This window comes from Cervus canadensis, chromosome 24, assembly GCF_019320065.1.
Source record: "Cervus canadensis isolate Bull #8, Minnesota chromosome 24, ASM1932006v1, whole genome shotgun sequence".
NCBI classification, from domain to species: Eukaryota; Metazoa; Chordata; class Mammalia; order Artiodactyla; family Cervidae; genus Cervus; species Cervus canadensis.
This window is the reverse complement of record NC_057409.1, coordinates 6011972-6035097: the sequence shown is the minus strand read 5'-3', so window position 1 is coordinate 6035097 and position 23126 is coordinate 6011972. Positions and strand designations below refer to the sequence as shown.

The following is a 23126-nucleotide window of genomic DNA, read 5'->3' as shown; positions in this document are numbered from 1 at the left end:
TGCTTGCCTGCCTCCACTCCCCTGGTGGCTCAGATGGTAAGGAATCCGCCTGCAATGCTGGAGACCTGGGTTTGATCCCTGGGTCAGGAAGGCTCCCCTGAAGAAGGGGATGGGAACCCAATCCAGTATTCTTGCCTGGAGAACCCCACTGGTGGGCTACAGTCCATGGGGTCGCAAAGAAGCAGACACGACTGAGCGACTAACACTTTTATTTCACTTTTTCACTGCTTCCACTTGAACTACCTCTGAGATCTTCGAGGGCAAGTACTGTCTTATTCCTTTCTGTTTAAAACTCAACAGGGCCTTCTCTGGTGGTCCAGTGGTTAAGAATTCGTCTTTCCAATGCAGGGGACATGGGTTTGATCTCTGGCTGGGGAACTAGGATCCCACATGCCATGGGGCAACTAGGCCCGTCCGCGGCAACTACTGAGCCCATGCTCTGGAGCTGCAACTAGAGAAGCCGCAATTGCATGCCTCAGTGAAAATTCAGCCCAGCCAAAAAACAAAACCACCAACCCCCACCCCGCCCCGCCTCCCTGCAACCCTTCAACAACCCTAACAGCTTTCAGGAGAGAGTCCTGAGCTTGGGCAGTCAAGGGTCTCCGAGATGTGGCCCTGCCTACCTCTCCAGCATGGTCGCCCACCACTTTCCCCGACAGCCTGTGTGCCCGTCACACCTGCCCATGAGAATACAGCATCTGACAAACTTTTATTGGCACTTGGCTTTCAGCTCAGCTATCATTCATTCCCTCTTAGCAAGCCTTCCTCTGCCTCCCAAGCCTGGTGTCTGACTCCTCGCCCCATCGCTCGGTGGTGCTCTGCACATCTGTGCCCACCAGCCTGTGAGCTCCAAGAGGGCAGAAAATGGGGTTTACGTCTCTACCTCTCCGGGGCTCAGAACAGCGCTTGGCATGAGCAAGTGTCGGTGAGAACGTGTTGTGGGGGAGACAGATGTCCGCCCTCTTTCCCGGCCCCGCGGCTCCACTGTCCCCTGCCTCTGTCTTACCAGGGCACTGGTGTACGTGGGGTCTGAGGTATCGTCCTCCAGAAAGCGTGAGAGCCCGAAGTCAGACACCTTGCAGACCAGGTTGCTGTTGACGAGGATGTTGCGGGCGGCCAGGTCGCGGTGGACGTAGTTCATGTCGGCCAGGTACTTCATGCCGGCCGCGATGCCCCGCAGCATGCCCACCAGCTGGATGACTGTGAACTGCCCATCATTTTGCTTTGAGAGAAGTGGAGGAAACACAGAGTGAATGGAAGCGTGTGCGTCAGATCTCTGGAGCATTCTCACAGTGGGACACCAGACCGGGACCTGTCGCCCTGGCCTGGGCTCCCTGTGGAAAGGACTCAGAGGCTCAGGGGCCTTAGAGAGGCCCAGGGGAGGCTGGTTTCAGCGTGGTGGAGAGAATATGGACTCCGGGGCTGGTTGGATTCTGGCTTTTCCCCTTGCTGGGTGTGCAACTTTGGACATGTGACTTAACCTCTCAGAGTCTTGAAAGTCAAAGTCGCTCAGTTGTGTCCGACTCTTCGCAACCCCATGGACTATACAGTCCATGGAATTCTCCAGGCCAGAATACCAGGCCTTTCCCTTCTCCAGGGGCTCTTCCCAGCCCACTGATCAAACCCAGGTCTCCTGCATTGCAGGCAGATTCTTTACCAGCTGAGCTACCTGGGACGCCCCTGTTTCCTCAACTGTGTGTTAAATGGGAATAAGTAATGCCCACCTTCTAGGGCACTCAGTGTTCAACAAGAAGGCGCATGGAAGGCTCCTGGCACATACGAGGTGCTTAGTAAATGTTTGTTAAATAGCAACTAGTTCAATGGCAGACTTCTTTAAAAAAGTTTTTTTTTTTATTGCGGTATAACTGATTTACAATGTTGTGTTAGTTCTAGGTGTACACCAAAGTGAATCAGTTATACATATGCCCACTCTTTTTTTAGATTCTTTCCCCATACAGGTCATTACAAAGTACTGAGTAGAATTCCCTGTGCTATACAGTCGGTCCTCATTAGTTATATGTGTGTGTGTATATATGTGTGTGTATATGTGTGTATATATATATATGTGTTGTTGTTCAGTTGCTAAGTCCTGTCTGACTCTTTCTGATCCCATGGACTGCAGCATGCCAGGCCTCCCTGTCCCTCACTGCCTTCCAGAGTTTACCCAAGTTCAGGTATATTGAGTCGGTGATGCCATCTAACAATCTCATCCTCTGGTGCCCTCTTCTCCTTTTGCCTTCAATCTTTCCCAGCATCTGACTCACTGGAGAAGACCCTGGTGCTGGGGAAGATTCTGTTTACAGTAGTATGTATGTGTCACTTCCCATCTTCCGGTTTCCCCTCCCCTTCCGATGGCACACTCCTGACTCCTAGTCAGCACTCTTTGTCTAGCTGGCTGACTGTGACATCTCGGGGGGCCTAGGAACTTTCCTCTGTTGCCTTTTGCGCCAAACTCGTTCCCTGTACAGCTTTGGGGAAATCCAAACCTGGTGAAACTCTGGACTAAGGGTCAGGAAACCTGGTTCCAGTCCTGGCTCTCATCTCGAGCCTCTGGGTAACCTTGGGCACACTCTACTTCTCTTAGAGCCTCAGTTTTTCTCTTGGGTGTAAAGAGAAGGCTGGCTAAGTGCTTGGAGGGAACAGATTTCAGGTTGTATGCCAACTCTGATCAACTGGCTGTGGTTTCCCCGATAGAAAAGGATTCTGAGGTTGCATCTGGGTTTAGTGGGAGAGAGTCTGGGATTTATTAGCAATGCCTGTCCTGGGTTCAATCCCTCTATCCCTGGGTCAGGAAGGTTCCCTGGAGGAGGGCATGGCAACCCACTCCAGTATTCTTGCCTGGAGAATCCCATGGACAGAGGAGCCTGGACAGCCACAGTCCATAGGGTCGCAAAGAGTCAGACACAACAGAAGTGACTTGGCACGCATGCATGCCGTGGGTAAAGGAATAGAAAGCGGCAGCCAGCAAGCCATTCTTGACCATGATTCTTCCAAGACCTTTCAGGCTCTGACAACATAAAGCTATGTTTGTTCATCGCTCCTCTTCCTGCCCCACCGCTCTTGGCTTTCCCTACCCGGAGGAAGGAGTCCAGGGAGCCGTTTTCCATGAACTCAGTGATGATCATCACAGGTGTGCTCTTGGTGACCACGCCCTCCAGGTGGATGACGTTGGGATGGTCGAACTGGCCCATGATGGAGGCCTCGCTCAGAAAGTCCCGGCGCTGCTTCTCGGTATAGCCCGACTTGAGGGTCTTGATGGCCACAAAGATCTCTCTCTTGCCCGGCAGCTTCAGGTGGCCGCTGCATACCTCACCAAACTCCCCTGGGACAGACGCACAGAAAAAGGCAGGATGTCACTCAGCAGGTGGAAGCGCCCTCCCTCTTCCCTGTCACCTTTGCCCCTGGGGGCTGCAGGAGCTTTTTCCTCCTCCATGGTCAGTTAATCCTAGCAGACACAGAATCCCTTTAGAGAATGCAAGGGCCCCAAAGAGTCTCAGCCACCTTCAGGAGGAAGAGTAAACCCTTTGTGGCCAACCTGTGGTGTTTGGCTGGGCGAGGGGTGAGGATGTAGGGGGACCTGGGGAGATGGAGCGAGGGACCTGGGATGAATGGCAGGAAGGACAAAGCATTAGACAGAGTCCAGAGTACCGGGTCCCAGAGCTAGCTCAGTCTCTGATGTGATGTGTAAGCTCCATCCCTGGGCCTGTTTCCTCATGTGATGATGAGGTAGTTTTACTGGACATCTTTGGGAGCCCGTGCACCTTGGATATTCTGAGTCTTCAGGCCTTGGAGGGTCCTCTGAGGCATCCTACCCTCCACCCCAGGAATACACACTGGGGTGGTCCTCCCCACCCATGGCTGAGGCCATGGTACTTGGGAGGGTACCAGTCACCTACCTGCTCCGATCACCTGCTCAATTTTGACACAGGAGATGTCAATTTCCTTGGCAAACTCCCGCACTGCCTCATTGGGGTCTTCGTAGGTGAAGGGGTCAATGTAGATCTTCATGCCTGGGGTCACTGGGAGAGAAGGTCAGGCTCAGTCACATGCACAGACTCAAGAGGTGGACAGATGGAAAAGTGTGAACCAGTCCCTCTGTGGAGGGCAGGACTCTCCCACAGGATCCCAGTAAGAGCTGGGCAACCCCCTCCATTGTCACTTGACCTCTCTGGGTCTCAGTGAGCAGGTGGGCACTGAGCTAAGTAGAAGGCTGAGGGGAACAGAAAGGTCAGCAGGGATAGCAAATAGGTTCTTATTTTTGCTCCAACTGTAATTGATTAACAAGGGCTTCCTCCAGCAGCTAAAAGACTGTGGGGATTGATTAACAATGTCTGTTCGAGCGTGGGCATGAAAGGATAGATAGGCTTGTCACTCTTGTGATAGAGAATCAGGGGGTGCAAAGTAAAGGAAGAAGAAGACAAGAAAGGGGCAGAGGGAATTGGAACAAAAATACAGAAAGAGCAGGCAACAGACTGTGTTCTTGGTCTTTTGTTAAGGAGATCTCCCTGCTTTTCAAGGCCTAATTCAAGCCTTCTCTCCCCTCAGGAGACTTTTTGGCTGCCTCAGGCATCCCAGGCACTAGAGGGGCTGCCTCACAAGCATCTGAGTACCCACAGCTCCTAGGCCCACCTCCTGGGTCCCTCTGCTAGCCAAGTCTCAAACTTTTCTGGATCTCATATTCCTTGGTGATCAGCAGGAGGCTGGACATGGGGCATATGAATTTAATTCCTGATCTGATATGGATTTTTATTTTTGATGCAGAAAGGAAGATGGTAACTTGGATACTAAAGACCCAATTCTGACCTCAGCAGTGAGTCAGCAACGTGCTTTGAAGGAAGGGAAAGACGATCCCTCGTTCCTCCTCCCAAAGGACTGGTCTTCCACTTCCCAGACCATCTGGCTCTCACCCAGCTGGGGCCTTCCTCTGGGTCCCCAGCTCCCTGCCCGCATTCTCCCCCTGCACCAGGAGCTGTGACTTTGGGGGCAGCAGCTCTAGGAATTGGGTGCTGGAGTCCCTGGACCGTAGCAAGGCTTGGCAGGTTGGTGAGTGGGGCCACAGCCCTGCTCAGCTGCGTGACCTTGGACTTGTTAGCTGACCACTCTCAGCCTCTAGTTCAGACATTCCAGTCGTCTAAGAGCTGGAACCTCTAACACAGGGGTTGGCAAAATGGCCCACTGCCCGTTTTGTAATAAAGTGTCATAAATAAAGTTTTATTGGAACACAGCCACACACATTCCTTTGTCTGTGACTGCTTTCACGCTCCAGTGGCTGAGTTGATCAGTTACAACACAGACCATAAGGCCTGCAAAGCCTAAAATATTTACTGTCTGACCCTTTACAGAAAAGCTTGCCAACCACTGCTCTAACACATTAGTTTTATTTTGTATTATTTATGTGGGTGTCTGCCTAGCCCTTTAGGTCAGGGTTTTCTTCATTTGGGTCTGTGAACCACTTGGCAGCCCCAGGATGGGTAGAAGGGGGGCTGCTGAAATGGAATACATTATTATTGTCTTTTTGGATTAGAAAAATAATTTATGCTCCTATAGTTTAGAATTATATAAATAAATATTGTTGAAAATAAATGTTCTCCAAAAATCTATCTCTGAATATAGAAAAATTTTTTCTGGATTTCCCTTATAATTTTATACACATACATATGTATATTTGTGTTTCTCTGGGCATAGGATCCAAAACATTTAGCAGACTTAGAGGAGCCTCTGACCTCAAAAGAGGTTAAGAACCACCGTCTTGCAACTTTCCTACGGGTCCAGTGGTTAAGAATCTGCCTTCCAACGCAGTGGACTTGGGTTCGATCCCTGATTAGGGAACTAAGGTCCCACATACTGTGGGGTAACTAAGCCCGTGTGCTGCAACTACTGAGCCCATGTGCCACAACGAAGACCCAGCACAACCTAAATAAATAAAAATAAAACCATAGTAATTAAGTGAGATTATTTAAAAAACCCACCATCGTGGGGGCCGGGGACGGGGGGGATGGGTGCACATTTTTTTCCCATCCCTCCCTGGTGCACTGCATAATGAACGCTCTGCACCCAGCTGACACTCCATGTGTGTAGGTTGACAGAATCTAGACGATAGAGACAGAAGAATAACAATACCAGTTTCCACTTTCTGAGCCCTTTGTCTCTGCCCAACACTGTGCCCGGCTCTTTATATGTATAATCTCATCTCCTCCACCCAACAGATCCTAGAGGTTGTTGTTTAGTTGCTCAGTCCTGTCCGACTCTTTGCGACCCCACGGACTGCAGCACGTCAGGCTTCCCTGTCCTTCACCATCTCCCTGAGTTTGCTCAAGCTCGTGTCTATTGAATGGGTGATGCCATCTTGTCCTCTGTTGCCCCCTTCTCCTCCTGCCCTCAATCTTTCCCAGCATCAGGGTCTGGTTCTTGGTAATTTGCATCAGGTGACCAAAGTATTGGAGCTTCAGCTACAGCATCAGTCTTTCCAATGAATATTCAGGACTGATTTCCTTTAGGATTGACTGGTTTGACCTCCTTGCAGTCCAAGGGACTCTCAAGAGTCTTCTCCAATACCAGTTTTTGAAAGGATCAATTCTTCTGCGCTCAGCCTTCTTTATGGTCCAACTCTCACATCAATAATAATAGTCATTTACAATAGTTTGTAAATGACTATTGGAAAAACCATAGCTTTGACCAGATGGACCTTTGTTGGCAAAGTGATGTCTCTGCTTTTTAATATGCTGTCTAGGTTTGTCATAGATTTTCTTCCAAAGAGCAAGGATCTTTTAGTTTTGTGGCTGAAGTCACCATCTGCAGTGATTCTGGAGCCCAAGATAATAAAATCACTGATTCCACTTTTCCCACCATCTATTTGCCATGAAGCGATGGGACTGGATGCCATGATCTTAGTTTTTTGAATGAGCTCATTATTCTCATTTCACATGAGAGAAAACTTTAGCTCAGAGAAGCTAAGTAATTTGGCCAAGGCCACACAGCTGGCAAGTGGCATAGCCAGCATTTGAACCCAGGCCTGTCAGAATTGAGCCGAGGGCCACTGCTCTGAATCACCATGCTCACTGCTTCCTGAAGGAAACCCACCCAGATCTGGCCCATGCTTCCTCCTCTTGGATTCATCTGTGATTCCTCCTTCTCCAAGTCAGCCCTCCCCAGAAAGGGGGCATCAGCTCCCTCAGAGATGCTCTCTTTTTTGCCCAGACTCAGTGTCTGGGCTGTGGCTCTTGGTGACTGACTTTTCGCTTCCCTGCCAATGGAACTGGGGGAAGGTCTTCCTGCTGGGCCAGCTGGGGAGGGAGGACAGGAATGGGTCAGTTCAGGGAGCTAAGGAGAAGCATGACGGGAGCTCAAAGCCTGCTTGGATGCCGCCAACCAATCAGATGCTGTCCCCAAGCCTTGGACAGGAGTGCTAGTCAGGAGGACTCCATCACTTCCAGCAGGGGTCCCCAACCCCCCGGGCCATGTGGACTGGTACCCATCAGGAACCAGGTCACACAATAGGAGGTGAGCGGCAAGCAAGTGAGCAAAGCTTCATCTGTATCTATAGCTGCTCTCTATCACTCTCCCCAGAGCAGGGAGGAGAAGGGGATGACAGAGGATGAGGTCGTTGGATGGCACCACCAACTCAATGGACATGAGTTTGAGTAGGCTCTGGCAGTTGGTGATGGACAAGGAGGCCTGGCGTTCTGCAGTCCATGGGATTGCAAAGAGTCGGACACGACTGAGTGACTGAACTGAACTGATCACTCTCCCATCACCCCCAAGGGGGACCATCTAGTTACAGGAAAATAAGCTAAGGGCTCCCACTCATTCTGAATTATGGTGAATTGTAGAATTATTTCATTACATATCACAATGTAATAATAACAGGGGGCTTCCCTGGTGACTCAGATGGTCAAGAATCTGCCTGCAATTCAGGAGACCTGAGTTTGATCCCTGGGTTGGGAAGATCCCTTGAAGGAGGGCATGGCAACCCACTCCCGTATTCTTGACTAGAGAATTCCATGGACAGGGTTGCAAAGAGTTGGACATGACAGAGTGATTAACACACACTAATAATCATAATAGAAATAAAATTCATAATAGAAATCACAATAAGTGTGATGCACTTGAATCATCCCTCCACCCCTGCCACTGGTCTGTGGAAAAATTCTCTTCCACGAAACTGTCGCTGGGGACCTCTGGCTGAAAGGAGGTCCTTGAAGGCGAGTGCCTTCATCTGGCCTTCCAGTGCTCCGTAATGGCCTCCCCTGACAGCTCCCTGCTACCCCACATGCCAGCACAAGAAGTCACCCAGAGGTCCTGGACACGCCTCACAGTTCCTGGCCGCTCTGCTTCTGTTCCTGTGGTTCCCTCTACCTGGAGCACCCTTCTCTTCCTTTGTGTCCAGGTCGAATGCCACCTCCTCTGTGCAGTCTGCCTGGATCCCTCCAGAGGGGACCAAGGCCTTCTCAGGCTAGCACTGCCCTGTCCCCACACCCACTCCCACAGACGTCTGTATGTCTTTTCTACCTCGTACTAGGGCTCCCGGATTCGCAGGCCCACAGTCTCCCACCAGCCCTTTCTGGAACACTCTCCTGCATGTGAGGGCTTGCTTTAGCCCCTCTCCCCCAGGGGCACAGAGGCCGTGTCTGTCTTGTTCTTGCTAAATCTCAGGGCCTGGCACACAGACAGTGCTCAATAAATGCTCACTCGGAGAATACTAGCCTTACTCACTGACATGCCCTTGTTTTCTCTCTCCACCTGTTTGGGGTCATGAATACCTTCGGGAATTTTATGAAAGCTATGAATTCTGCTTCCTGGCCAAGAATTCACATGTGCGTGCATGTGCCCACGGTCAGCATATAATTTTGGAATGTTCACAAGCCCTGGAAGCTCTAGGAGTTATGAACTCTTAAGTTATGAGCCCTTGCTCTAAAATGTTTTCCTTAGAGTATATTTGAGGATGGTATACAGTAGGTACTTAATAAATACTTTTTGACTACATGGCTCTGAGTGTTGCCGTTCCTGCTTCAGTGAGCCTCTGGTTTCGCCTCACCATTGATAACATGATTGGCTCACAGTTTAGCATGGTTTCACCACGTATCAGACCCTGTTCTAGGCACTTAATAGGTATTGACCCAATTAATCTTCCCTGACAATCTTTCTGGGTAAATACTACTATTAGACTGAACCCACGTGGATGAGATGGTTGGATGGCATCACCAACACAATGGACATGAGTTTGAGTAAACTCCAGGAGTTGGTGACGGACAGGGAAGCCTGGCATGCTGCAGTCCGTGGGGTCGCAGAGAGTCAGACACGACTGAGCGACTGGACTGAACTGACTGACTGAGACTGAGCCCTATGAAATAGTCAATATTTGACTCCTCCTGATCTATAAAAACGGCCATTTCATTTGGTCCAACCTAACAGTCCCCCCCATTTTTTGATGAAGAAACTGGTATAAGAAAGGCTAAGTGGGGCTTCCCTGGTGGTCCAGTGGTTAAGAATCTGCCTGACAATGCAAGGGACACAGGTTCGATTCCTGGTCCAGGAAGTCCCACCTGCTGTGCAGCAACTAAGCCCATGCGCTGCAACTACTGGGCTTGTGCTCCGAGACAAGAGAAGTCACTGCAATGAGAAGCCTGGGTACTGTAATGAAGAGTAGCCCCCGCTCGCCAAAACTAGAGAAAGCCTGTGCACAGAAATGAAGACCCAGTGCAGCCATAAATGAATGAATGAATGAAAGAATAAGGCGAAATAACTTGCCCAAGGGGACATGGACATAGCTAGTTAGTGGCAGAAGTGTTGTTTGAATCCAAGTTGTCTGCCTTGAACGTCTACACTTAACAACTGCCAAGCTACCAGTTTATTCTGGGTGCTTCCTCACCTGTGTCTTGGGATAGAATGCGAGCTCCTTGTGGCCAGAGCTTTGCACAAGGCCTGGCTCCCAGGAGGGACATTTTATTTTTTTTTTATTTTTTATTTTTTTTTATTAGTTGGAGGCTAATTACTTCACAACATTTCAGTGGGTTTCGTCATACATTGATATGAATCAGCCATAGATTTACACGTATTCCCCATCCCGATCCCCCCTCCCACCTCGCTCTCCACCCGATTCCTCTGGGTCTTCCCAGTGCACCAGGCCCGAGCACTTGTCTCATGCATCCCACCTGGGCTGGTGATCTGTTTCACCATAGATAGTATACATGCTGTTCTTTTGAAATATCCCACCCTCACATTCTCCCACAGAGTTCAAAAGTCTGTTCTGTATTTCTGTGTCTCTTTTTCTGTTTTGCATATAGGGTTATCGTTACCATCTTTCTAAAGAGGGACATTTTCTTAACTGAAGTTGGATGAGAACCTTGGCAGACCAAGAGTCTTCAGAAAATATTGGGCTACTGTTTGGATGATTTATGACTGTCAGGGTCACCAACAGGGCCACGTGCCATCCTGAACCCATGTGGGAAATTCAAGATGAGGGAAGGAGGAACCAGGCATCCAGAGACCTGGATTTGAATTCTGGATCTGCCAGCAATAATGGTCACAAATAAGTTGCTTTATGAGTTTGAATTCAGGATCAACCACTGTATTGATCTGGCTGTGTGCCCTTGGGCAAGTTACTTCACCTCTCCCTATCTCACTTTTTTCATCTGCAAAATGGAGATAATAAACAAATCCCCTATCTCGTAAGGGGGTGGCAGAGATTAAATGAGAATCTTTTGAAAAGGTTTTGTTCAGTATTTGGCAACCAGAAAGCACTGAATAATTATTAATTGTTATCATGAAGAGTTGGCTATTACTAAATATTACTATTGTAAAGCACTTTAACATCCATTAATTCATTTAACCCTCATAAGTCTGCGAAAGAAGCCTTATTCCTGCTACTTCCCCCGTAAGGATGCCAGGGCTCAGAGTGGTTCTTCCTGAGCTTCCGATGACTTCTCCAAGGTCACCGAGCTGGCCAGTAGCAAAGAAGTGTTGAGAAACCCAGTGCGTCCCTCTGGCTCCACATCCGGGCACCTTAGATGTCAGCATTCGTTCAGCATTTGCTGGACAATGGAAAACACGAGCCCATGAGGGTGACCTTGGGTCAGTCACACACATACCCAGGCCTCAGCTTCCTCCTCTGTCCCAGCCACACAGGATTACTGGTGGATATATGATCACGGGGCTGGCAGTGTTTTGAGAGAAAAAAACAAAACAACAAAATCCTGCTCAGATGCAGGGAGTAGGAGCATGAGCTTGAGAATGTGTTGATTTATGAGCAACCTGTTCTATTCTGGAGTCTATTTTTAAAATAAATCCCCGCTGCCACCTGTTCCCTTGTTACTGACTTGCTGCTCTAAGTAGTGATGCTCCTGAATGGCTCCAGGTGATGGAGGGCGTGAGCCTGTCTTACTCAGAAGGGTGTAGGTAGCACAGCGTGGCCAAGATTGCGTTTGTACACCAGTGTTTGCCCTGCGCAACTGTGGGAACTCTCTGTGCCCTGGTTTCCTCATATTCAAAGTGGGAAATTATCAGGATTAAATGAGGAAATACACGTTGAGCATTAAAGTAGCTCTTGGCCCATAGAACACAATATGTTTAGCTATATCTACCATCATGATTTCATAACTTGGGGCACAGGATGGGGCGATGGAATTTATGAGTTTTATTTTTAACATACAGGTGGATTTTTATTTCTGTGTAGTTAATTGTCTTATGATCCTCTCATTGCTTTTGTGCTCAGAAAGTGCTTTTCCCTCCACGTTTCAATTAAATAGTTACCTAAATTGTCTTCTGGAAATTTTAGTGGTTTAATTATTTTTACATTGATGTCTAAAAATGATTTTTAAGCTCAAGAACTTTTACTTTAAATTAAGTCTTCCCCAGAGGGGCCTCCCAGGTGGCTCAGTGGTAAAGAATCTGCCTACCAGTGCAGGAGACGTAAGAGACACAGGTTTGATCCCCGGGTTGGGAAGATCCCCTAGAACAGGAAATGGCTACCCACACCAGTATTCTTGCCTGGAAAATTCCATGGACAGAGGAGCCTGGTGGGCTACAGTGCATGGGGTTGCAAAGAGTCGGACATGACTGAGCAAAGTGTGCATGCGACTGTACACACACACACACACACACGCACACGCACACACACACTCACAGAGGCTTAATGTCAAGAACACCCTGACTCTGCTCTTTATCGTATACCCCGTATCTAGTGCTGCAGCGAATCCACTGGCTCTACTTTCAAAGTGTGTCTGAAATCACCCCTTCCCCCCACTTCCCCCGCTGCCACCCTGGTCCAGCACCATCCCATCTTCCCTGGATTATCCCAACAGCCACCTCCCGGTCCCTGCTCCGTCCCTGCCGGGCACCGACCAGTCCATGTTCCACAGGGCAGCCAGAGAAAACCGTACGTGTGAAAACCGTAACTCCGAGCATGCCTGTCTTTTGCTTAGACCCTTCCAGAGGCTTCTCATTTCACTCAGAATAAAAACCAAGTCCTGGACTTCCCTGGTGGTCCAGTGGTTAAGAATCCGCCTGCCATTGCAGGGGACACGAGTTCGATCCCTGGTCCGGGAAGATTCCACATGCCGCAGGGCAACTCAGCTTGTGCGCCACGACTGGCCCAAGAGCCCACGCTCCGCAACAAGAGAAGTCACTGCAAGAAGCCCACGCACCGCAACTAGAGAGTCTCCACTTGCCACAGCTAGAAAAAGCCGGCAAGCAGCAAGAAGACCCAATGCAGCCCAAACAAACAAAAACCCTGCAAGGCCCTACGCTGGTTGACAAGAATCTGCATGTCGTGGCCACTCACACGTCCCGCTCCTGACCCCTCACTCTGTTCCAGCCACACCGGCCTCCTGCCTGTTCCTGAACCTGCCAGGCATGTTCTAGCCTCAGGGTCTTTGCACAGGCTGGTCCCTCTGTCTGAGATGCTCTTCCCTCAGGTTCTACACATCTCAATCCCCCAGCTCCTCTGCACCTTAGTTCAAAGGAAGCCCCTTAGTGAGGCCAACCCCTTCTACCCTGTTTAAAAACATAGCTCTGGGACTTCCCTGGTAGACCAGTGGTCAAGAATCTGCCTGCCATTGCAGGGGACACAGGTTCGATCCCTAGCCCAGGAAGATTCCACATGCCCCGGGGCAAGTAAGCCCATGTGCCACAACTGCTGAGTCCACGTGCTGCAACTCCTGAAGCCCTCGAGACCTAGAGCCCACACACCATAGCTGGGGAGTAGCCCCCTCTCTTGGCAACTAGAGAAAAGCCTGTGCGCGGCAACAAAAACCCAGCGCAGTGTTCCCAAACTAACATTAAAAACACTGCTCTAACCCCTGCTTGGAGAACTCTGAGCATTACTTTGCTGGGGTGTGGGATGAGTACAATTGTGCAGTAGTTTGAACATTCTTTGGTATTGCAAAATGAAGAAGTGAAGAAGAATTAAAGAGGCTCTTGATGAAAGGGAAAGAGGAAAGAGAAACAGTTGGCTTAAAATTCAACATTCAGAAAACAAAGATCATGGCATCTGGTCCCATCCCTTCATGGCAAATAGATAGGGAAAAAATGGAAACAGTGAGAGACTACTTTTTTGGGCTCCAAAATCACTGCAGATGGTGACTGTAGCCATGAAATTAAAAGACGCTTGCTCCTTGGAAGAAAAGCTATGACCAACCTAGACAGCATATTAAAAAGCAGAGACATTACCTTGCCAACAAAGGTCCATCTAGTCAAGGCTATGGCTTTTCCAGTAGTCATGTATGGATGTGAGAGTTGGACTATAAAGAAAGCCGAGCACTGAAGAATTGATGCTTTTGAACTGTAGTGTTGGAGAAGACTCTTGAGAATCACTTGGACTTCAAGGAGATCAAACCAGTCAATCTTAAAAGAAATCAGTCTTGAATATTCATTGGAAGGACTGATGCTGAAGCTGAAGCTCCAATACTTTGGTCACCTGATGTGAAGAACTGACTTACTGGAAAAGACTCTGATGCTGGGAAAGGTCGAAGGCAGGAGGAGAAGGGGACGACAGGATGAGATGGTTGGATGGCATCACCGACTCAATGGACATGAGTTTGAGCAAGCTCTGAGAGTTGGAGATGGACAGGGAAGCCTGGCGTGCTGCAGTCCATGGGGTCGCAAAGAGTCGGACACGACTGAGTGACTGAACTGAAACGGAACCCCTGAAGCTCTGAATCACCCTTTTCTACCTTGCTTTTTCCCACAGCACTTTCATTTTCAGATATACCATACACTTTGCTCATTTATTCCATGTATCTTTAAAAAATTTCCTAGGATTTTTTATATTCTTTTTAAAAATTGTGGTAAAATATGCATAATATAAACTGCACAATTTTAACCATTTCAAAACCTGCAGTTCAGTAGTATTAAGTACAGTCATACTGATGTACAACCAATCTCCAGAATTCTTTTAATGTTGCAGAAAATGTAAACCCTATTTTTTAAAGTTTATCAATATTTTGCATTTATTTAAAAAATACCTGTCACTTATTCTTTTGAAGTATAGTTGATTTACTGTGTTGGGCCAATCTCTGCTGTACGGCAAAGTGACGCAGTTTTACACATATATACATTCTTTTTTTGTATTCTTTTCCACTATGGTATATCACAGGATATTGAGTATAGGTCCCTGCCCGATCCATGGGGACCTTGTTGTTTATCCACTCTAAATGCAACCGTTTTACTGTCCCTCCCACTAGAATGTAAGTTCCACCAGGGCAGGGATATGGGGTTTGCTTACTTGCGCGTCCCCAGCACCTGGAGCAGAGCCTGACGTACGTAGCGGGCCACAAAAAATACGTGACAACTGAAGGGATGCGCGGATGACCCCCTCACTGGGGACCATCTGAGAAGCTCTGGGGTACCCCACTGAGGACAGCTTGAGAGCCTACAGGGGACCCACTTGGAATTCCCATTTGCCGAGTGAGCCAAAGTGAGGACCCCCATCTCCCCTCCCCCACACAGATGGTCGGTTCTGCCAAGGTCAGACGGCGAGGAATCTATACTCTGTTCTTCTCTCTGCTTGGCGCCCCCGGGGGAGACATCTGCTCTGGGTGTGTCTGGCACATGTGCCCCCAGCCCTGGCCGAAGGTGGCATGGGACAGTGAATTAAACGGGGGCACCATGGCGGGGGGTGGTGGAGAACGGGCAGCCAAGGAGTCATGGGGCGGCACAAGAATGGGCCTCCCGGCTCCCTTCTCTCCCCTCCGTGGTCAGAGCCTGGGCTCCTCATCGTCTCACTCCGATCATGTATTGCGTTGGCCAAAAATTTCATTTTCTATAGCATTTATGAAAAAACCCGAACGAACACTTTGGCATACCCGATACTTATTCTGCCAATCTGTTCAGTGCGCTGGGCAGCCAGCTAACACCAGGGAGGCGGTGGGGACTGTCCAGGCAGGATTTCAGGTCCCCAGGTGCCCCCGCTATGATGGTGGAGGGACAGGGAGACGACCGTCACCACGCAGCCAGGTAGGGGGCGCTGTGCACCCAGGGTAGAGGGGGGATCAAGGAAAGCTTCTCCGAGGGGCTTGTACATGATGAAGCCTGAGAGAGTGAGCTAGCCAGGCAAGAGAGGGGAGAATGCACCAGGCCGAAAGAACAGCATGTCCACGTTCAGGGAACAGCTCAACATTCAGTCTGATGGCAGCAAGGGAGGAGGCAGACAGAGAAAGGAGGCTGGAGAGGTTGCTGGGGAGCTGACAAGGGAGGGATCCCAGGGTGCCAGCCCCCCCGGGGTATACGTACTGTGGCCGCTGGTGTAGTGTTGCAGCTTATCTGTGTACTCCGAGTCAGCACGTTCAAACCCCCGTCTTCTGGAACAAGAGCAAAGGGCTGGAGCCACCTGAAGGTGCCCGGGGAGATGGGAGCCACAGCAGGTGATAGGGAGAGGGTGGGCAGGCCCTGGAAACCATCTCCTTGCCAGAGGACTCCCTGCCAGCCCCTTGCCTAGCAGCCTCACCCTCCGTGGTTCCTCCTGCCCTGAGCCCTTCCCACTTCTCCAGCTTCAAGTCTAGGCTCACTGTTTCCCCTGTCTCCTCTCCAACCAAGCCCCTTTCAAAGAGCAAAGGCATCTCTGGCGGTGGCCCCTGGTCCCAGAAACCCAGAGACTTCTGTCCATCTGACCTTAAGACCTAGTCTGTTCTAAAGCGGGAAGCTCTTGGGACTTCCCTGGTAGTCCAGTGGTCAGAACTCTGCCCTTCCACCTGCAGGGGGCATAGGTTCAATCCCTGGTTGGGGATATAAGATCCTGCAGGCCGTGCAGTGAGGCCAAAAATAAAGTAGAAAGCTCTAAGGAAGAAGGGACAGTCTTTGCATTAAGTCTAGCAGAAGTCCAGGAACCAGCCCCACTCCTTGCCTTTGCACCTGCTGTGCCAGTCACTTGGATGCCCTTTTTCCCACCTCGTCCTGTCTATGTCCCCTCTCTTTCCAGCCACCTCAGCCAGCTGAGCTCCTCAGCCTGCTTCTGGCCCTGTTCATGAAGGGGCTTTTGCTAGAGCAGAAAGTGGGGCGATCTGTACCCTCCCCCCAGTCCCCTGGCTTCCTGCATCGTGCAGTCTTTCCCGCCCACTGTTCTGAGCTGTCTCTTTGCACTGAAGTATCAGCGTCTCGGTGAGCCACCTCCGCGGAGCGCGGACTTGTCCAGGGCAATACCTGACCAAAGGGATGGGCTGCCAACTGTAGCCGTTTAGGCGGTGGGAGGCCACTTGGGGGTCTCTGGGCCTCCCCGAGCCCCTCCTGCCCCCTCTGGTCACAGACCCTGTTCAGGGATGGCAGAATGGATGGACAGCCCTCTCGGAACCCAGGCCTGGCCCAGGCAGGGGGACACCACCCACCTGTTACACACAATGGCGATGACAACCACGGCGATGAGGAAGACCAGGCCGGCCGCCGAGGAGCCAATGATGAGTGGCAGCTTCTCCTGGATGCTGGTCTGGTACTCGGCTGGAGAGGAAGCACAGTGCACTGGTCTCAGCCTGGCTGAGGGGTCATAACCCCCTGCATCCCCACTGCCCCGGGTCTCCTGGGAGCCCTAGACTCTCTGCCACTCCGGACGAGCATCGGGTGGGGAACTGGCTGTTACTCCCTCACAGGTAACCTTGGACAAATCCATGAGCTGCTCTGACACTCAACTTCTCATCCATAAAATGGGCATAATAATGCCTACATCTCAATGTAGATATGCAAATCAATAATAATAATAGGCTGATACATATACAGAGGCAGGGCAAAACACAGACTCTCAAGCCAAACTCCTTGGGTTTCACTCCCAATGGTGCCATTTACTATCTGTGTGATCTCTGCTAAAGGGACTTATCTCTGTGGCTCAGTTTCCTCATCTATAAAGTAGTCAAAGCTATGGTTTTTCCAGAAGTCATGTATGGATGTGAGAGTTGGACTATAAAGAAAGCTGAGTGCAGAAGAATTGATGCTTTTGAATTGTGGTGTTGGAGAAGACTCTTAAGAATCCTTTGGACTACAAGGAGATCCAACCAGTCCATCCTAAATGAAATTAGTCCTGAATAATCATTGGAGGGACTGATGCTGAAACTCCAATTCTTTGGCCACCTGATATGAAGAACCGACTCATTGGAAAAGACCCTGATGCTGCTTGAAGGCGGGAGGAGAAGGGGACCACAGAGGATGAGATGGTTGGATGGCATCACCAACTCAACGGACATAAATTTGAGTAAGCTCTGGGAGTTGGTGATGGACAGGGAAGCCTGGCGTGCTGCAGTCCATGGGGTCGCAGAGAGTCGGACACAACTGAGCTACTGAACTGATACTGACTGAAAGTGGGGAGGATAATAGCTCCCATCATAGGATTTTTGTGTAAAACACTTGGAGTGGGACTTCCCTGGTGGTCCAGCGGTAAAGAATGTGCCTGCCAGTGCAGCGGACATGGGTTTAATCCCTGGTGTGGGAAGACCCCACATGCCACGGGGCAGCTAAGCCTGTGCACCACCACTCCTGAGCCTGCAGACTCTAGAGGTCGTGCTCCGCAACTAGAGAAGCCACTGCAGTGAGAAGCCCGCACACAGCAGTAAAGAGTAGCCACCAGCTCACTGCAACTAGAGAAATGCCGACTGCACCAACAAAGACCCAGCCCAAAATAAATAAATACATTAAAAAAAAAAGAATAAAAAGCCCACTTAGAGTAACTTGTAGAACATAGTAAGTACTCAGTAAATATTAACTATTGTTGTTTTTAAGTGTTTCAAGAGGCTACCATGGGTAGGTATGTACCTTGTGTGATTCTCAGAACAATTCTATGATGTACTACCTGTAATTATCCCATTTATCAAATTAGAAAACTGAGGCTTAGGAAGATCGTGACTTGACTAAGTTTACACAGTTAGACAGTAGCCAGTGCCAATATTTGAATCCAGGTCTGTTTAACCCAAGGCCATGGGCTTAAGCGAGATAATGTGTAAAATGCACTCAGCATTGGCCCCGGTTCTTGGAAACCCCTCAGTGCAATCTCAATGGCATCAAGATCTTCACTATTTAATGTTTTATTGTTACTACTTCTCATTGCCTCCAGGCCCAGGCAGGAGCTTGTTGAAGTCAGGGACTAGGTCATTTCTGGGTCCTTATCACAAGCACATATGTGTTGAATTAATAAAGATCTTGGGACAGTCCCCCAGTTCCCAGGTCAGTGACCCTCAACCAACATACAAGAGGAATAGAGAGGTGGAAAACCCTGGCCATGAGGAAGGGGGATTTACAGAGGAGCTGAGTACTAGAAATGGTGGTGGAGCTATAGGGGAGGATTTCTGTGATAAGACAAGAATTCAGGGGTCCAGGGGCCCCCTGAAATGTTTAACTCGGCAAAGGCTGAGGCCTCTGTCCAGTGGTTGAAGCAGATGGTAAGAAGGGATGCTGCAGTCTGGTCATAAATATTCTGCTCTGGAGTTTGGTTGGTTGGGGAAAAGGCCCCCAGACTCACAGCAATGAAAATTATGACCTTAACTCTATTTGGTGAGCACTAACCATGTGAGACCGAATGCCAATCCTATGCTAGGGCCTTTACATTTACCCGCTTCCTGACACTAGTTTCATGATGATGATGATAATGAGTTAGCTGTTATCATCCCCATTTATAAATGGGAAAACTGAGGCTCAGAGAAGCAAGATGAGTTACTCAGGACCACACAGCTGGAGCTGAATCAGAACTGTAATTTCCACCTGTCAGGCATTAGAGCCTGCATTCTTTAACTATGTGGCTTCTCAACGATTATTGGAGCGGGAAGGGTGCTTAGAGACCATGTGGCCCCAGACTCAGACACACAAAGCACATGGGCTGCAACTTCAGGGGAGACATTACTAATCCATCCCAGCACTTCTCCCTGTTGAGTTCCGATGTCACTTCAGAATTCTTCTCAATCCGACTGCATGTCATTGGAGTGATGTATGGCTAAGATACGTTTGCTCTCTCAGATGGAATATAACACTTTGATTTTTATAGATGAGAGGAAACTGGACCAGGGAATGGAAGTGGCTTGCTCAGAGTAGCTTTGCAGGTTGGGGCTGGGCTCCCAAGGATCCTGGGAAAGGACATGATGGTAACAGAGGAGTCCATATCCTGTCTGGGCCACAGAAACAATGGCTGCAAATGTGGCTGGGCAGTTTGCACAGTGCACGGAGGTTCTCACCCAGGATGGAGGGAGAACTGACATCTGGAAGGGGGAAGGAGCCTTTTCTAATCTACACAAAGGCACTCTACAGAAGCGGTGGTCCTTGTTCTGTTTGTAGAGTCAATGCCCTCCTCCTGCGCCCTGGCCCCCGCTTACCTTCGGTCATGGTCTGGAAATACATCTTGCCACTGTAGCGCCCGTAGCCTGCCACGGTGCGTGCCCGCACCTGGAAGACATAGATGGCGCCGGCTTTGAGGCCCTGCACAGTGACCGTGTTGGTGGGGCTCTTTATGGCTGTGGCGTTGTACTCACTCAGCTCCTGCCGAGGAACAGAGAAAAGAGTTAGTGAGGCTGTGCCCAGAGTCCACCACCTCCTCCTGCCGCTTGGGGCAGGTCTGGCTACTGGACAAATTCTGGGGTTCCAAATTCTTCACTCCTTCCCTATAACAGGATGACATACCTGCATCTTTGGCATATGATTTGCAACACTTCCCACAAAAGAAGGAAGAATGTATTTCTTTGCCTCACAAATGGTGAGTTTGTTCCTGTGACTTGGGTTTGGCTCCTGGAATATACTAGAGGACGTAATGCAAGTAGGGGTTTTACAGGCACTTGTTGATTTGACTCGGTCTCCTGGGCTTCTGCCATCTGTCATGGTGAGGCTTAACTTGGGTAACCGCTTGTTCCAGAAAGGGAAACATGTGAAGAGGACCTTGACCTAACTCCTAGGCTGAAACAGCCCCACCTCAGTTGACCCAAAGACAAAAACCTATGAGCAGGAAAAACAGCCACTTCTTGTAAGACACTGGATTGTTGGAACTGTTTGTTCTGCAGCATCATCTCAATAATAGCTGACTAATACACATAGATTGAGTGGCCACCATGTGCAGACCCTGAAGATGAAGCTGTGAGTTCTTAGAGACAGCGGGGAGAGGGTCCACCTTATTCACTTCTGCATCCCCCTCTTTGCCCCATGCCTCAGTGGATTAAGTGGAAGGACCCCCATTCAGCATCAGCATATTTGAGTGAGGCAAGAATTAAGACCAAGAAAGGGGAAATGATGCTCAGGGTCACATATATCAGTTGGTGGCTGTCTTAGGAGTCAAAACCAGGTTCCTGCATGGAACCACCTCACATATGCATGCTTTTGGATATCCAGGACCTGATGATGTTCCCTCCTTTGAAAGATGCAGAATGCCAGTTCTGATCTGAGCACTGCCCAGGGTGACTTGAGGAGTCTGGGACTAGACAAGGATCCAGCTGGTGCACTGGGAATGGAGAAGTGCTTGAGCTGAGGCAGATGTTTACCAGGCTAGATGGTGCTTGTTCTGGTACCTGTCAGCTACCCAGAAAACCCTCCCCACATGCCCGCTTTGCACTAGACCCTGAGATGGGAACTAGGGGCCCCCAGTGGGTAAATCACAAGCCCTGGCCTCCTTGGGGAGGTCAGTTTAGTAAAGCAAATGGTGTGGAGGTCTTAACACTTGGAGGATCATGAACCTCTTTGAGAAACTAATGAAAAGCTATGAACCTTTATGTAGAAAAATGTGCATCTGAGTGTACAGATTAGTCATGTATATGTTTGGGTACACAGAGCCCTTAAAAACGTTCATGCAACAAATTCAGTGTGGGCAATGTTATCATAGATAATAATTGTAGCTACTATCCTATTATGTAATTATACAACTACACTGTAATTACAGTGTTATTACAGTATAGAGGTTAAAACAGGTTAAAAGTCTGAACTGGAGCCAGACTTTCTGGGTTCAAATCCTGACTCTATGACTTTTGTGATCTTGGGCAAGGTTCTTAACTTCTCTCTGCCTCCTTTACTTCATCTGTATTACGGGGAGGATAATCATAATAGCTACCTCAAAGGATTGTTTAGAGAAAGAAATGAATTGATCCGGTAGGGTAAGCACAGTCAGACCAAGGGCGTGTGGCCTGACCTGGGTCGGGGATAGCAGATGAAGCCTGGAAAGAGTCTTGATGAGTGGGGGGAACTGAAGTGGAATCTTAATAAATACAAGTCACCCAGGCAAAGAAAGGGGAGGGTGGTCCTGGAAAGGAGCAGTAGGTACAAAGGCAAGGAGGTACGAAAGAGCTTGGGATGTGGGAGCAGCAGCAGATAGGAAGTCTCTTTACCCACGCCAGATTGCCTGCCCCCTCCTCCAGGAAGCCCCCTTGATTTCCCAGCCAGATGTGTCTCCCCTCCTCTGAGCCCTGGAGCACTTGCTGTTGGTACCACAGGAGGGGGTTTCGGCCGTGTTCCAGTGCCCTGCGCCCAGGCTTATCTCACTCCCTTGATTGTAAATTCTGGAGGGAAGGGACTGTGTTTTGTTCCCCTGGACCAGGCACAGGGGCCTGCATGCAGAGTCCTTCCCCAATTCTAGACTTTCCATGACTCGGCTTTTGCTGGTCTCTCCTGCCACATCCCCAGGGTCCTCCAGGCTCCAGACATATGTAGCTGCTTCCCCTTTCCCTGCTGGGGTTGCCAGATTTAGAAAAACAAAACAAAACAGAATGCTCAGCTAAATCTGGATTTCAGCTAAACAATGACTGATTTTTAGTATAAGTATGTCCTGTGCATTCTTTGAGGTATACCAAAACATTAAAAGAAAATTCAAATGTAACCTGGTGTCCTGTATTTTATTTGCCAATCTGACCTTCCTTGGACACCCCGAGCCTTTGCAAGTGCTGTTGCCCATCTGAACTACACTTTCCTCATTTGTCAGGCAGTTCTCTTACTTATCATTCAAGACTCAACACAGTTACTACCTTGGCTGGGGAAAGTGGAAGTGAAAGTTGCTCAGTCGTGTCCGACTTTTTATGACCCCATGGACTGTGTCCACGGAATTCTTCAGGCCAGAATACTGGAATGGGTAGCCTTCCCCTTCTCCAGGGGATCTTCCCTATCCAGGGATTGAACCCAGGTCTCCCGCATCACGGGCAGATTCTTTACCAGCTGAGCCAAAAGGGAAGCCTAAGAATACTGGAGTGGGTAGCCTATCCCTTCTCCAGGGGATCTTTCCGACCCAGGAATTGAACCAGGGTCTCCTGCATTGCAGGTGGATTCTTTACCAACTGAGCTACCTAGGAAACCTGGGAGCCCTCCCCAATGTCCCAGTCAGAGGCTGCAGGTCCATTGTCTCCTCTCCTACCCATCGTTCTGATGTAAACGTGTCTTCTCTAAAGTCTGTGGAGTCTCTGGGGCATAGATCTTGTCTGGCTCATCTCTGGGACCCTCAGGCTGGGCACCCAGTATGTGCTCACTAAGTACTGACATAATGAATGAATGAATGAGTATTAAACTGTTGACTATTCACTTGTGGAATCTAGGGAGCAGTACCAGATTTGGCCAGTAGGTGCCGCTGTCCAACATGGGATGGGCTCAGGTTTGAAAAAGGGGCTTGGATTCTGCATACTAGGTGGGTTCCCCACTTAAGAGAGGCTAGAAGTTTTTGATTCTGTGAGGTAGATGGGAGGAAACTGCTAGAGGCAGAGTTGCCT

At 49.4% G+C, this 23126-nt stretch overlaps 1 protein-coding gene across 2 annotated transcripts in view; it reads right to left on the bottom strand.

Moving 5' to 3' along the window:
* The window catches only part of EPHB2 (EPH receptor B2), a 213240-nt gene that overhangs the window by 7893 nt on the left and 182221 nt on the right, over positions 1 to 23126 (bottom strand). The window contains exons 7-12 of one of the 2 annotated variants that reach the window (XM_043444771.1): positions 19773 to 19935; positions 16815 to 16923; positions 15727 to 15794; positions 3897 to 4019; positions 3075 to 3322; positions 1007 to 1222 (exon numbers count right to left, since the gene is read on the bottom strand). In XM_043444771.1, coding sequence (XP_043300706.1) covers positions 1007 to 1222; positions 3075 to 3322; positions 3897 to 4019; positions 15727 to 15794; positions 16815 to 16923; positions 19773 to 19935 — 927 coding nt within the window. The remainder of the gene's footprint in view (positions 1 to 1006; positions 1223 to 3074; positions 3323 to 3896; positions 4020 to 15726; positions 15795 to 16814; positions 16924 to 19772; positions 19936 to 23126) is intronic. The other variant, XM_043444772.1, reaches the window with a different exon arrangement.